Source organism: Denticeps clupeoides, chromosome 7 (genome assembly GCF_900700375.1).
Source record: "Denticeps clupeoides chromosome 7, fDenClu1.1, whole genome shotgun sequence".
Taxonomy (NCBI): domain Eukaryota; kingdom Metazoa; phylum Chordata; class Actinopteri; order Clupeiformes; family Denticipitidae; genus Denticeps; species Denticeps clupeoides.
The window spans coordinates 9,807,969-9,823,873 of record NC_041713.1 but is presented as its reverse complement, the minus strand read 5'-3'; the positions used below and the strand labels follow the sequence as shown (position 1 = coordinate 9,823,873).

The window sequence follows — 15,905 nt, the reverse complement described above, 5'->3', positions numbered from 1 at the left end:
GTCTTCACTGCGCAATTCTGATTGAGACACATTTCTAAAAGCTTAATGTCAGTGGATTTGTGTTCTAACACAAAGCTTTCAGAGTTAATGCAAAATTGTTAATAATAATTGTTCTTTGGTACCTCAGGGGTGCACACCACACATCCCTGGACCAGAGTTCTCCACCTCAGAGTAACACCCCTGGGACCCCCCCCTCTTACAAATTGCCGCCCCTTCTTGGTGCCTACGAAGGCAAAGATGACTTCCCCCTACGCAAGACAGGTGGGCAGGTCACTTTGTGTGCTCTATCATCCTTTGTATTCCAGCTGTGTGAGTGTGTGTGTGTGTGTGTGTGAGTGTGTGTGTGTGTTTATGGTATGCTTATGTGCGCAGCTCAGATTTAGCCCTCCAGTGTGTGTGTGTGTGTGTGTGTGTGTGTGTGTGTGTGTGTGGACACTCTCTCACTCCTGTGGCGTATCTGCAGGTGTGAGTCAGAGTGAGTCATCACAGCAGCAGTGGACCTAGACCAGTGGGCAACAGCAACACACACACACACACACACATACACACAGTTGATATAAAAAGTGTACACACCCCTGTTAAAATGCCTGTTTTTGTGATGTAAAAAATTCCCATAACCAATCATTTTTTCTCACCTTTCGTGTACAACCAGCTCATTGTACTTTTTTTGATAGTTAACATATTTGTTCATTTTATAATTAAATTGTGCATGATACAGGTCGCAATGAAGGTGGGAAAAAAGTTTTGTATTTGAATTGGGGTCTCTCTTTTTTTTTTTCTATCACAAAGTCATCACTTTCATCCACTGCACATGTGCACTGACCCACCCACCCATTGGAGACACTTAACAAATATCCGCTTTAATTAATCTGTAACAGGAAGATGAATTTATTATTTGTGTGCGGAGTCAGATAGGTGTGTTTCTGCACAGAATACATCAAGTGAATGAACTCACTTACAATCATGTGACTGAGACACAGATTAAATCATTCCATTTCATTACCCCACTTGTACCCTGTGTGCACCTTTTTCTCTGTAGCCTGCCTTTCTTCTGCTTACAGAGCTCTCTTTGCATAATATGACCTCACTATGCATGCATGTCTTTGCGTACGTCTGTGTTTCCCCTTTTATCCCCTCCTAATGCAGACACACATAAACATGGCGGGCTCGCTGTGCCTCAAACACTTTTACTTTTAATCAAATTAAAGCCACAATAATGCCCCTGATAGCATTAGACCCAAAGTCCCCTGTGCTCCACATTGAGCAGGATGTGAGTGACGCAGGCCGGCCGTCGAGGCCTAATCGAGCTGCTTTAAAGACTTGGCCTTTTGCATAATTGCCCCAGTTTCTATTTTAAGCCGCCCCCTCTGCTTTGTATATTTTCATTACCAAAACCTTCCCCTTTTGCCACCTTTAGGTTAGTTTGTGTCTGTGTAAGGTGTACTGCAGACGCAGGGCGTGCCTGTATGCTTGTACATGTGCCATGCTTGAAGAAGTGAAGTAGAGCATGTAATGATTTTTGTGGTATGTTGGTTTCTCCTTTTAGCAACAAAATTTAATTCGGTAAATATTCAATTGCTGTTAAAAATTTCCTCTGACAAATTCAGTAACAGGTTATGGTTGCCTAGCAAAATATCAACAGAAGCATCATAACAGCATTTATTGTTAAATTAATAAGAAGATGTATGTAATATATGTCTCTATAAATGAAAATATATACTTCTTTATATGAATTTCTATGATGTATGTGACTGTTTCTGTCTTTTTATAATTTAAGTGGAACTGTGCATGGTACTGGTATGTGTGGGATGGTTCTGTTAATTGCATTAATTGTTCTGTTCTCCAGCCTCTGAGCCTAACCTGAAGGTGCGGTCGCGGTTAAAACAGAAGGTTGCTGAGCGGCGCAGCAGCCCACTCCTGAGGCGAAAAGATGGGACAGTAATCAGCACCTTCAAGAAGAGAGCTATCGAGATCTCAGGTGAGCATACACACACACACACACACACACACACACAAACACACAAACAAATGCAATCAAGTCTCCAGAGTCAGCAGACAGTTTTTACCACAGGCTTTTACAGCAAATGGTCCTGAAATGCTGTTGCTATTTCTGCACCGTCCAGCCGACTGTGTTCGTTCTTTCACCCCCTGATAACCAGGACCAGAGCCCAAGGACCAAGTGGTCACTGCAGGTACAGGACCTGCCTTGTAAGCCACTAAGCAGGTTAACAAGGACCATGATGCTCCAACCCCTGCCAGAAGGAAAAAATAAATGGCTGTTGATGGCTGTCGATTTGGCAAAAAAAAAAAAAAAAAAGCACGTTGTCCCTGACCTCTGGACCTTCTGGAGAAGCGGCCATCTGCTGGAGTGGGGTGGGTGGTTACGCTCACTCACCGTAAGGCAGCGTGCACACTTTAGCATGGCCTTCGTTTCAGCGGTGGCAGCAGTCGCACCGCTGTCTTGTGTGTTTCATTGTCTGTGCGCCCCCTTCATCCTTTTCATCTGCTAATGAAAGAAGTGGAGTGCTTGGGTTTACTTCATTATTTATTTCTGCAATCGGCTATAAATAGATTTATTGGAGGCTAGCCAAAATAGCTCGTTGTTGACGGCGATGGAGCGGCTGGGGGGGGTTGTACAGGCAGCAAATAAGAAGATGGCTTCTCAAGGAGGCAGCTTTGTGTGGATTAGTTTACGCTTAGCACAGAAGGGGATTGGCCGAGGGTTGGGATTGAGGGGTGAGAATGACTATGTTTGCATCAGTGTGCATCTGAACAGTTGTGGTCTAATTTGCTTAAGTGGCACCGGTAACAAATTGCCACGTTGAGAGTATAAATTAAACGATTTTGTTATAAACTGCTGATGTTGTGAGCTGTACAGTGGTACAGATGAAGTTATTTGCATTTATATACCCTACCCTAAACTCAATGGTATGTTCATCTTGAGCACATGATTTAGAAATGAGGGAACTAATTACCTTGCATGCAGACTTGTATGGAGTAAAGACCAACAAGGGACCTTCAGGATGTTCTGAAGCATTAACAAGCCTCACTTTTAGCTTGAAAGCAATCCAGAAATGTATGTTTGCGTTTCAGCTATGCTGTGCTGGTTCAAGGCGTTTTGCATTGTTTATGACAGGATGCATCTAAAGTTAAACTTAAATGAAAAGAACGTGATGTTTGAACCGGCTCCCAGCCCAACAGTTCTTGTGTTTTTAGTGTTGCACAAATTCTTTGATTCTTTGGTTGTTGTCGGTATAATGGTGTATTCTGAACAGCCATAGCACGCGGTGCAGATTTGTTTCTGCGGGCCACTGTGCCATTGCTGATTGGCTGTGGTTTTGCTGCTTGTCTTTGCAGTGTCCTCCATGTGCAGCAGCGCCCCTGGCTCAGGGCCCAGCTCCCCCAACAGCTCAAACACGGCCATCGCCGAGAACGGCTCCAGCGGTTCTGTCCCCAATATCCACACTGAGGTAAGGGAATGAGGAACAGTCTGGTCTCGGGATAATATTCATCTGTGTCTTCCTACTATTTATTCATATTGTGAAGTGTGCAAATTGTGAAGCCAAAGCTGTGCAATCAGATAAACAAGGAAACAGCTTAACCTTGAGCAAGAGGGGCCAAAGTTCAGGTCCAGATAAGAACAGAGGGAAATTGTTCTGACTTTTTCAGCGTAATTGCCAGAGTATGAGATTTAAGAAACACGGGCAGTTATAAAAAAACTTCACATTGACCCTGCTAGAGGTCCCGCAACAACCCCTCTGGACAGCGTCCAGTGTCTTTGAGGAGAAAATCATTTCTCTCTTGTACTACAAGGTCATCCTGGTCTGGCAGTAATTCTGCGCTCTCTCTGAGCTCCATTAAGCATTGAGCGTGGATGCTGCACTATCGGGTCAAGGTGAGCCATTATTCACCCCTGTGAGTGGCTCTGTCAAGATGTTTGTTGTCAGATGATTTGTGAACCAGTGAATTTTGGATTTAATGGTGCTCTGTCTTATAAAGAAGTTGTAAATGAACACACAAGTTTTCAATAGACATGTTATACATAAATATATGGAAATTAACTATATTGCGACAGTTTCTTCTGCTGGAGAAATGGACACTAATTTTGCAAAAGACAATTCACAATTAGACAATTAGAGGGTTTTGAGATCTTCATGTCTGTGTCCAAAATCTCAAAAAGATGTTGAGGTTGGTAAAGATCATACTCGTCATACTGAGTCATGTGCTTCAGAATGGGCATCAACTTCGTGGAAGTCATCTCAAACTTTTAACTGCAGGATGCAGATGATAGATGACCAAGCACAGTGATTTTCTATTGTTTTTTTCTTCCCTGTAACTGGACAGTTTGACCCAGAGCCTGAACAATCCACCGATCCATGTCAATCTGCAAAATCTACTGTACATCTAAGTGGAGCTACATAAATAATGTTTAACGTTTACATCCCTGGTGTACATTTTTCTCCACACTTGCTTCCAATCTTGCAGACTGGCGAAATGGCAGTGGCAACAGTGACATAGTGGCTGTCTTTTTAGCACCCTGTGCACTCAAAGCCGCTGCAGAGTTTATTATATTGGCGCTGCTGTAGGCCAGCATCCAGCCAGCAAATTGATGCTCGTAGAGAATGGAGCACTGACATCATTCTCCAATGTAGCGCAAATCGCCAACAAAATGCATATGTTCCCTACCCTGGCCAATTCTTTATGATTCCATTGAGTAAAGCGCTCATGACGTCAGTCATTCGGGTTTTCGCAGAACTTCTGAGGAGGTGGTATGCCCACTATAACTGGAACACACGCACATAGAAACAGTGAGAAGGGCTCGTTTTAGACTGCTGCAAGAAACTAAAAGCTCAGTACTTTTCGGAATGAATAAGTGCTTCCTGTCATAAAACTGTTCCATTTCATTTGGCTTGGTGGCCTCAAAGTGACAGAACTCAGCTGGTGCACCCCCACCAACCCACAAACTTCCAGCCTAATGCAGGGATCAGCGCAATTAAACCAGAATTACAGACTGGGAATTATTTAAAGGAAGCATGCTTAACCTTCCACCTGACCAATTACTGCTCAGAGGGTTTGATGAAAAGAAGAATAGGCAGTGGGTGGAATTATTTAATCTAATCATTCATTATTTTTTTGATGATTGTTCACATTTTTATGTAGCAAGAAGTGTGCAAAACATCCTCTCATTCCTTTTCCTTGCTTTTTCTTGTTTTGGTCTGCCTGTCTTATCAACGCAGCAGCTACGAACCCTCCATCAGTCGGTGAATGCGGATGGGACGGCCAGTCCTTTGAGCCTCTATACATCCCCCTCTCTGCCCAACATCTCTCTGGGACTGCCTGCCAATGCACACATCACAGTGAGTACCCCACCAACCCTACGCCCTGTAGCCTCCATCCTCTTTACTTTACTTTACTTTACTTTATTTGGCAGACGCTTTTATCCAAAGCGACTTACAATGGGAAGACACCAGCAATTCTCGTTCGATTTCTATAGAATATCAAGTATACAAACTAAGAGCCCTGATAAGGCTTAGACTTGTCATTGAAGAACATGCTCGGAGAGTGTTGGGTGCTAGACTAAGAAAAATTATAATGTATTTATACATTTTGTATTTGTTTGTTAAATGTGTATGCATGTGTATGTGTTAAATTTGTCTGTAATATTTTTGGAATAAGAGGGTTTTCACCTTCTTCTTAAAAGTGGTGATAGTCTCGGCTAGTCGTGTGGAGGAGGGTAGGTTGTTCCACCAGCCAGGGACAACAACGGAGAACAGACATGATTGGAATCGGAGACCCCGTGAAGAAGGAATTTTTAGTCTCCTTTCGTTTGCCGATCTGAGAGAGCGTGTAGGAGTGTATCTAGGTAGTAGTGTGTTGATGTAGGAGGGCGCAGTTCCATTTACAGCCCTGTAGGCAAGCATCAAGGATTTGAACTCAATGCGAGCAGCTACCGGGAGCCAGTGGAGGGAGGTAAGGAGAGGTGTAACATGGGTGTATTTTGGCTGATTGAAGATGAGGCGGGCTGCCATATTTTGGACCATCTGGAGTGGTTTTATGGTGACTGCAGAGGCTCCAGCCAGGAGAGAGTTACAGTAGTCGAGTTTGGAGATTACCATTGCCTCATTTCTTCGAATGTATGGCATCCGTGCTGTACTGCTGCAGTTTCATGAAAGGGTTATGCAACGTCCAATAGATCTCTTCGCTGTCAGTAGCTCAACTAAACTGTGCATGGTGACGACTTAATCAGACCACTGTCCTTGTCCCAGTGTACAATCACAAAGAGGAATCGGTTTACTATCCATGTGAACATGTGGTTTTGAACATGCTGATTTTCCAAATTATACTTTTTCCAGGTGAACTGTGATGTTGTAAACCAAGAATTTGTTGAGTGCAGGATTGGGCGACTTTACAGGCTGTCAGCTTTAGTTATGGTGTAGTTATGGTGTTATCTGAACCCTTGTAGTTATGGTGTTATCTGAAGTCAGATGACAAAGCAAGTGATCATGGAGTGCACAAAGAATGCAAACTCTGTTGTGCTTCTGTCACGTCTTGGTCAAAAAGTGTGTGTGTTCAATTGGATCCAAATCTCTCTGCTTTTTGACCAAGACGTGACAGATGCAGGAGTCAGGGGCGGCCCTAACCTGTTTAGTGCTGTCTGGCGAGCAAGCAGCAGGTACGCTTCACAAATGAAGGGTGCCCTTACTCCCCAATGGTCAATAAAATGGTGATGCCCATGATGCCACCCTGGGCAATGGCCCATGTCATCCCAATCAAAGAACAACACTGGCAGGAGTATGCACCTTTCAGTGCACGATTTAAATTTTACATTTAAAATGTAATTTAAAGTCCAGTTTTAGTTCAACTAACACTGAAATTTAATAAAAACATTTTTTGTAAATACACTGTCTGTTCCAATGTGCCACTCCTGCGTTATATGGAATGCATGAAACATGCATCATGCTGTTTAAAAAAAATGTTTTTCTGTAACTGATCTTGCGATGGCAGATGCCACACTGAGTGAAAAACAACTACTCAGTTATGTCCAAACCCTGCATATGTTTAATCCCAAACTGGTTTCATTTGAAAGATAAATGTGTTGAATCCGCCCTGAGATGTCCTAAAGATGCAGTTCTTATTGGGAAATACAAGAATACAAGCATATTTGGTGTGTGCTTTATCTATTGTTTGTGTGTTTTTATACTTTATTGTTCTTTTGCCAGGCTCCCCAGAAGCTCTCTGCACAGCAAGAGGCAGAGCGGCAGGCAATCCAAACCATGCGTCAGGGGGGTGCGCTGACGGGGAAGTTTGTCAGCACCTCCTCTCTGCCAGCCTGCCTACCACCCGGGGCTCCCCACGACCCTGAGCCCCCCCAGGCCAACAGCCACTCTCACTCCTCTCTCCTCCAGCATGTGCTGCTGCTGGAACAGGCCCGCCAGCAGAGCGCCCTGCTAGCAGGTACACAGCCAGAACACACACGACTACTTTTAAGTACTGCACTGTGCGAACTAGTGTCTTTGTAGCGCATCAAGAAGCATCCCATGTTTCTGCAACTCCTTCACTCATATCCATTATGGCTGCTTCTCCTCCCAGTGCCCATGTACGGCCAGTCACCCTTGGTGACAGGCGAGCGCGTGTCCAACAACATGCGTACAGTGAACAAGCTGCCAAGGCACCGGCCCCTGAGCCGCACCCAGTCAGCACCCCTCCCCCAAAGTCCTCAGGCCCTGCAGCAACTTGTCATGCAGCAGCAGCATCAGCACTTCCTGGAGAAGCAGAAGCAGTACCAGCTCAACAAGGTAGGGGGCAGCATGCTGAGAGACTAATAATTGAAATAGCTAATCTGAAATATTTCCGTCAGTTTTTTCATTCTTTTATTGTGTAATTTATTTTATTAGGCAACGTATTACATTTATATTTATCGGACACCAGTATCCAGAGCAACTTACAATCAGTAGTGACAGGGAGTTTAAGTGTAATTTAAGTGTCTTGCTAATGGACACAACAGTAATATTTTGGGTTTGAACCTGTGACTTTGTGGTCTTCTGGTTCATAGGCCAGTGTGTTACCCACCAGGCTACTACCAGCGTATTGTAAGTTATGAAAGTCTAGAGCTCCCTGTATACTTTTTGGTAAAAAAAAAAATGTCTTGTGGGGTAATTTTTTTTGTACTGGGACCTGATGAGATTTCCTTACTCAGGTTACGTGAAGAAAGAGATCATTACTACTAGTAAAACAATTTGGTCATCATAAACAGAAGATAAGGTTTTACTGAAAGTTAGATTATTTTATTGCAAATAGATATTTTTAGCAAACCTGTTATGTAGGTTATACAGCAGATTAGCTTTATAGCTATGGCTATGAAATCTATAAGTTCTTCTGTGAATCTGTTTCCTTGTAGATCCTGTCAAAAGGGACAGAACTTCCTCGGCAACCGCTCACCCACCCTGAGGAGACTGAGGAGGAGTTAACAGAGACGGCTGAGATGCTGGAGGAGGGCCGAGGGGAGGGGCTTGATCACGGGCACGATCCCCGTTTACAGAAGGACGGGTCTGGTGAGACGTCACCCCCCTCTGAACGTGTCATGGCTCTGAAAGGCGAGAGCACTGAAAGTGACCTGGAGGAGGAGGATGATGAAGATGAAGCTATTGAGCTAAAGGAGTGTGATGAAGAGGGTGTCCCCTATGGACAGGTGAGGACACAGTGCACAACACTGTTCTAATGGTGTAACTACATTACGTGCACGACTTCAGTGTGTATCCAGTGATTTTGTTGGTGTTTGATGAGTTTTAAGGAGAGAAGCTGAACTGGCTTTCAATCACAAGACATGAGACTTTCTTTTTCTGAAGGTTTTCAGTTGAATAGTGGTGAAATCCCCAAAATAATCCCAAGGTAGAATACCATGTTGATGTGTTGATGATCATGAAATCTTTTCACCATAACGGCACTGCTGTGTGGGGAAAATTGCCTTGAGTTCTTTTAAAAAAATAGTTTAAATGTTCAGCTTCAGATTCATCAACACAGAATGCCACCAAATCAATAATGTATCTCAACATATTGTCGTATCGATTTTTCCCCCACCCCCCACACTTTTAAGGAGGTCATGAAAACATAGAGCCTTTTCATTATTTATAACAAAGCTATAAAATGTTGCTCAGAGTGCTGACATATTCATTTGAATTGGAATGAAACGTTTTATTGGGGAGTGTTCGCCGAGTCGTCTAAAGGGCTGGTGGCTGTATGGCGATATGCTTGTCAAAATGATCCTTCAGTTTCAGCCCTGTTCACACTAGTGCTTTAGCTGAAAGATTTCATAATCCCCAAGAAAATGTCATGCATTATCTATTGCGTAATGATTTATTCAGGCCTCCAACAAAAGATGGGAGGCTGCACAGTGCAGAGAGTTTCAGAACGAGAGCCGCCCAGCCGGCCGAAGGTGTGCCGCACTGTTACCGTTGCTGTTTACAGGCAGCCAATGTCGGCCCGCAATTACCGCTCCGTGGGCGGATGTGGCGTGAAATTGGCGAGGACGAGCATTGACTCATCGGGAGGCACAATTATGCTAATGCACTTTACCAGACCTGAGGGCGGCTGCAGGAATTCTGATGCGCGCCGAAATACCTTGTTACGTAGGTCCCTCAAGAGGCCGCCACCTTCTGAGATTCAAAGCTCTGGATGGGGACGGTGGTGCAGAGGATGTGCTACTTGAAACTGGAGGGTATCCCTCTCATGGGGGAGAGGTGGAAATAATCCTGGGGGGGAGAAAAAAAAAAAAAAAAAACATCACCCCAAAAAAAGAGAGGACACTTTCATATCCATCCACCCACCCGGTGAGTCATTGCGCTTAGCCGGCGCTGAAGAAGGGAGCAAGCTCTTGAGGATGAATAGCTTGTGGCACATTCATCCCAGTTCCCCTTTCACAACTTTTGCAAATAGTTCAAATTCTGGAGTAAAGTGTTTTTTATTCCGAGAAGGAGCTTTTTTAAAAAGGGCTAATCAATTGGAAAGTTTGAACTCAAAACTTCCTGTACTCTCATGGCGGTAAATGGATGAAATGAGCGTTGTATGTATGTCTTTATTTACTTTTGACTCAGTCATTAGCGACTGCGGCATCTCTGTTCATTCATTCTTCCTCGAGGCGTTCGCCCATCCAAAAGGTGGGATTGACGTGGTTTTAAAAGCTCTTTCAGCTCCAGAAAAACCACACAGCTGCTGGTGTGTTTTGTGTGCGGAGGGGAGGAGGCAGCCGACTCCCTCCCATCCCAGAGATCATTGAGAAAAATGTTCTCAAAAGAGAAGTGCATTGAAATTCAGTGTGCGTCTTTCACTCTCCCTCTCACACACACCCCTCTTCTTGTCCTCGGTGCCTTCTTCTTCTTCTTCTTCTTCTTTTTTTTCTTTCATTCCTCATTTCAGTGAATGGACTCGTCTCTGACTCATCTCTCCTTGGTGATTCATCCTGCAGCCCCCACCCTTTCTTTTCTGTCTCTTCATCCCTCCATCCATCTCTCTCGCTCTCTCTCCATCTCTCCCCCACCTTCCTGCCATGCACTTTACACCCAATCAGATCTCACCTGGGAGCGTGTGGGTCTTGGCAGATCTATTTTTGATGATGGGCTGCTGTGGAAGAGGGGAGACGAGTTAAATTAAAAAATAATAATAATAATGATAAGTGGGCAATGCAGCGGGCATTGAGGAGACAGCATCTTCACAAACATTTTCTACATTCACTCCAGTCATTCACTGAAGTCCCCCGACCACCGCCACTCGTACTCACCCACACACCAGCCTTAACTCGAACTACGCTTTCCCCACACATTCAGGGTGCGTGTGGGTGTCTCTGCTTCACTCGTCTGCTCCGTTGTCTTGAATACAAATGGCCCTCGCTTGCATTGCAGTGAATGGGGGGGGGGGGGGGGGGGGGGGGTGTTTACCGCATCTCCTTCAGCACCTCGCATGGAAAGATCGGGACAGAGAGTGTGTTTTGTGTGTTTATGTGTGTGTCCCTTTCGCTTCAAGGTCTCACAGTAACCATACAATTAAACTTAACCTCTTATTAGAAAAGAAGCCATTCGGTTTTTTTTTCCATCCCTCCTCCCACCGTGATGTCGCATTTCTTTCCCACCCGACAGAAAACAGATCTTGCTCCCCCTGCATGTGTGTTTACAGGTGGGGTGTCTGCATAGTACCTTTTTGGCATGAATGGCTGCAGAGCCCCCTTCCTTCTGCCTGCTTTTTGCAGGGCTGAACACGTGTGCCGGTCGGCCGGCCTCTGCGGAGAGCCCTGTGTTTAGTCTGTTCCAGGCTTAATTTAGCCCAGCCACTTCTCTCTGTTAATATTTACCAACTGTTGCAGCTTTCTAATGTAACTTACCTTAGCGGTTCTTTTTGGTCTCTGCACAATGCTAATGAGAAGAGAATGTGCTTTGTTAAGGCTTTTTTTTTTCTTGAAGTCAGGCTTTTGTATTTGATGACAGCGTAGAGATCACTGAGTGCTAATCTTAGACTAAATGAAATGTAATAGATACGGAAATGTAGCTTTGTTCCATTTGCAACAGTCTGATCTTGTCAAAGGGGCCCAAGTATCAGGAGGTACATTTAGTGGAGTGTCTGAATAGGCCTCTGAATGCCTGTTAATGTGACGTTATATCATCAAAGTTTAGCCTGACATTTTTGTCTCTCCCCTTTTTTCCCTTTCTTGCAGTTTTCCGACCAGCATATGCAGCAGCTAAATGTATTCCAGGCCTCCCTGTCCATTGCAGGCATGCCCCACAGACCTCTGGGAAGGGCCCAGTCCTCCCCTGCCACAGCCAGTCTTAAAGGAGCACCCATGAATGAGCCCCCTATCAAACACCTCTTTACTACAGGTAACTACAGGCTGGCCTCCTTGTTGGAGCTGTGTTTTGGGGCTATATCAAAGGATCAATTTAACTAGTTTACATAGGAGGTCGTTTTATTCCTAGTAAGAATAGTATTATTTTTTGACTCCCATCCTCTGTCACTACTGCAGTCAATCACAAAGTAAGTGAGTACATTAACTGTACTACATACTGTATGAAGAATATGAACAGGCATTTAAATGCTTTATGCATTACCTAAAATGACATTTTGGGTAATATTGGCTGTATTTTATAGAGCTTGTGGCATATGCATGCATGTTTACTGTGTTTTCTAAGATTAGCGTGAATTAACATTAGCTAGATAGTGTAGCTAGTGCCAGGAAGAGTCAAATATAATTTGCATTAAAATACTTGCCCATGTGCATCTTTACTCATATGGTAACTTCCTGAAGAATAAGAAAAAAAAAGTTGATGCTTTTTCCGTTTGGTATGAAGTCATGCCACCGTTTCATCCGTCTGTTTTTATGCATGAGCTGGTCTCGGTGGAATCGCTTTGTTTTAAAATGGAGCGAACGCTTTCACAAAAGGGACATGTTTGGTGCCAACACATTAGAAGAGCATGTATAAACAATGGACTCTGCCAAAGAGCTATTAATGTCCCGGTGTCTTCGTGAAATGCAGTGATATTTTACTGAAGCCTGCTTAATTGTTCACATTTGTTCATGAAAATGTCAGTTTTCTTTGCTTATGTATGGCTTATGAGTTTTAAAAATACCCGAAGTACATTGTTGTACCATAAATGTATTTCAGCTCTAACATGTTTTGTTATTCAGGGTGTGAAATTAATAATTACTTTAAAGTGACCTCCTGTACCCAAAGAATGTTTCAAACATCCTTATAGGATTCTATATTAAAGTGAAAGTAACGTTTATTTTGTTCCTCTGAATTTTTGAAAATTTCCATTCACTCAATGTTTTTTTTTGCTGTTTCGGCAGGTCTGGTTTATGACACCTTCATGTTGAAGCACCAATGCATGTGTGGGAACACAAACATCCACCCTGAGCACGCCGGCCGCATCCAGAGCATCTGGTCCAGGCTGCAGGAGACAGGGCTTCTGGGGCGCTGCGAGGTGAGGGCACCACGCCACCTAGTGGCTGCAGAGTCAATCTCTGCTAGCCTGAGCATTACAGATGAGAAAAGGAAGGTGAAACATTAAAAACTTTGATGTTTTTTGAAGAGGATTCGCGGAAGGAAGGCCACCCTTGATGAGATCCAGACTGTCCATTCAGAGTACCACACCTTGCTCTACGGAACAAGCCCGCTGAACCGTCAGAAGCTGGACAGCAAGAAGCTCTTAGGTTTGTTTCCCTTGAGCATCTCAGCAGGAAAATGTTGCATTTGGACGGTTAGCTGGTTAGCTGTAGTGAGGCTTATAAAAAGAATTCCCTTCTTCTGGCTCACTGCCTTTCTGAAGCCTCACCTCCTCTGACAGACAGGGGTATTTTTAGGGTCCAGACGCACATCCTCCTCCACTTCTGATTCACCGTCGGAGAGAGAGGGGATGAGTTGGTGGGGTGCGGACCTCGGAGGGAGGGATGGACTGATTTGAAGGGGGTGGGGGTGATGGCAGGTCATGACTGATCCAGCTGCAAGACCCTGAACGGGGCAGCAGCTGACGTCATCGTGACCCTTGTTTAACTTGACCCTGCCCCCATGGAAACTGATTAAATGTGAGGGCTTCAAAATACCAGAGGAACTGAATGAAGAGATTGTTGATCCAAAAGCCCCACCCTCCACTCTACCAACTAACCTAAGAGAATGTCAGAGAGATGTAAGATGTGGATTCCTGTGGGTGAGACATGTCGATTTCTCCTCCAGGTGCTTATGAAAACAAATACCTGGTGAACTGTGGGTAATTTTAACCCCCTGTGTTCCATTTTTAGGACCCATCAGTCAGAAAATGTATGCTGTACTGCCATGTGGAGGGATTGGGGTGAGTTGTAATGTCACACATCATTATAGCCATGCCACAATACAATTTATAACTTCATCACCATGATTATATTGATCGGTGATTATAGATTTTTATTTTTGTTATGTAATGATTTGACTACGCCCCCTGCAGGTGGACAGTGATACTGTATGGAATGAGATGCACTCATCTGGTGCTGTGCGTATGGCCGTGGGTTGCGTCATCGAGTTGGCTTTCAAAGTGGCTGCTGGAGAGCTGAAGGTTTGACCTTTGACCTGTCATTTTCAGCACATCCTTTAATAAAACAGAACGCTTATTCTTATGCTCATAGTCGTATGCTCTTTCAACCCTTTGACAAACAGAATGGATTTGCTGTGGTTCGCCCACCTGGTCATCACGCAGAGGAGTCGACAGCAATGTAAGTTGGGGGAAGGGGGCACGTTCTGGTTGGCCAGGAGGAGTTTGCCTAAGGCCAGCGCTGTTGCCTCTTCATTTGACTTTAAAACACTCAGCTGCATTATTTATATCAGTGCATCCTGTGTTGGTGCTGTTTGTTATGCATTCTGTATGTGTGTGTGTGTGTGTGTGTTTCAGGCACTCTGTGTTTATTTGTGCTTGTTCATTTGCAGGGGGTTCTGCTTCTTCAACTCGGTGGCCATTACTGCCAAACTCTTGCAGCAGAAACTGGGAGTGGGCAAGATTCTCATTGTGGACTGGGTAAGCCTTTCTCACTCTCGCAACATACTGCTTATCGACCTCAAATCATTGTCTCACAACACATTTTTGTGCCTTCATTGTGCAATGCAAAAATTCCCTAGACCATGGCTTTCTTTTCTTACTTCAGGACATACACCATGGCAACGGCAGCCAGCAGGCCTTCTACAATGACCCCAATGTGCTATACATATCCCTTCATCGCTATGATGATGGCAACTTCTTTCCTGGCAGTGGGGCTCCTGAAGAGGTCAGCCAGTAACTCATATTCATCAGTGGTTTTTACTATAAATGGGAATTTAATGATTAAAATGAGTTAATATGAAGGAATAACATGAAATTATCTCGAATGATGTTGAAAGTTTGAATGTTTCAGGTGGGGGTCGGGCCAGGTGTAGGTTTCAATGTAAACATTGCGTGGACCGGAGGTGTGGACCCTCCCATGAGCGATGTAGAGTATCTTGCAGCCTTCAGGTGTGTAACGCAATATTTCGCTCTGTGTTTCTCATATATTGGCAGATCTTATTGATTATATTTATAGATTATATACAATATAGAATACAATCTGCAGGCTCATTTAGACAGTCGCTGTGCACTTGTGAATCATTCTGCTAGTGAGTAAAACAAAGCCTGTCACAAACAGGACAGTGGTAATGCCCATAGCCAACGAATTCTCGCCGGATGTGGTGCTGGTGTCAGCTGGGTTTGACGCGGTTGAGGGTCATCAGTCTCCGCTCGGAGGATATAACGTCACTGCTAAATGTGAGTAATGTTCTCAAAAATGGCTGCACCCCCCCCTTTCTGTCAACATAATGTGTCCATTCATGGACATGTGCATGTTCCCCACAGCGGTTCATGAAAATGATATTATATGTGTGTGTCTGTGATTAAAGTCACTTTAACTTGATCTGGATGTGCTTGTCATTGCCTCATCCATTGATCTGTTGCAGCATAGCACCCCCTATTGACATGTTGAGGAGCAGATGCAGTATAATGCAGCAGTATGTTATAAATGTAACTCTTAAAGAACATTTCCTTAGAATGTTGTGGATTATGAGCCAGAGCCTCAAGGTCACATGGCTTTAGGCCCGAAACTTATTATAGCTCAAACAAACACTCTCAAATGGGATGTTTAGACCTCAGCATGTATACTAGACCTCATGCAGTTTAATAATCTCCTAGTTATATGTTAAAAGGTTCCAGCTGATAGTGGGAGGTGTTAAAAGTAATTTGTCAGCATGGCATCAGTATCATTATCTGTAATGTTTGCTGGCTGCTGATGCCATCGACTGAGATTGTTGCCAGAGTTAAAGCACTTCAGACACAGTAGCACAACCTCAAACATTTTGAGAGGCACAATTAAATTCCAGTATACAATGAAT

At 44.1% G+C, this 15,905-nt stretch overlaps 1 protein-coding gene across 7 annotated transcripts in view; it reads left to right on the top strand.

Moving 5' to 3' along the window:
* The window catches only part of LOC114793568 (histone deacetylase 5-like), a 50,288-nt gene that overhangs the window by 29,415 nt on the left and 4,968 nt on the right, over window positions 1-15,905 (top strand). For 5 of the 7 annotated variants that reach the window (XM_028985507.1, XM_028985508.1, XM_028985510.1 and 2 more), the window contains 17 exons: window positions 128-261; window positions 1,847-1,978; window positions 3,358-3,470; window positions 5,238-5,357; window positions 7,221-7,455; window positions 7,591-7,796; window positions 8,399-8,689; window positions 11,702-11,864; window positions 12,833-12,966; window positions 13,075-13,195; window positions 13,781-13,830; window positions 13,963-14,070; window positions 14,172-14,227; window positions 14,439-14,526; window positions 14,654-14,773; window positions 14,900-14,997; window positions 15,167-15,285. In XM_028985507.1, the coding sequence (XP_028841340.1) occupies window positions 128-261; window positions 1,847-1,978; window positions 3,358-3,470; window positions 5,238-5,357; window positions 7,221-7,455; window positions 7,591-7,796; window positions 8,399-8,689; window positions 11,702-11,864; window positions 12,833-12,966; window positions 13,075-13,195; window positions 13,781-13,830; window positions 13,963-14,070; window positions 14,172-14,227; window positions 14,439-14,526; window positions 14,654-14,773; window positions 14,900-14,997; window positions 15,167-15,285 (2,288 nt within the window). The remainder of the gene's footprint in view (window positions 1-127; window positions 262-1,846; window positions 1,979-3,357; window positions 3,471-5,237; window positions 5,358-7,220; window positions 7,456-7,590; window positions 7,797-8,398; window positions 8,690-11,701; window positions 11,865-12,832; window positions 12,967-13,074; window positions 13,196-13,780; window positions 13,831-13,962; window positions 14,071-14,171; window positions 14,228-14,438; window positions 14,527-14,653; window positions 14,774-14,899; window positions 14,998-15,166; window positions 15,286-15,905) is intronic. The other 2 variants (XM_028985506.1, XM_028985505.1) reach the window with 1 other exon arrangement.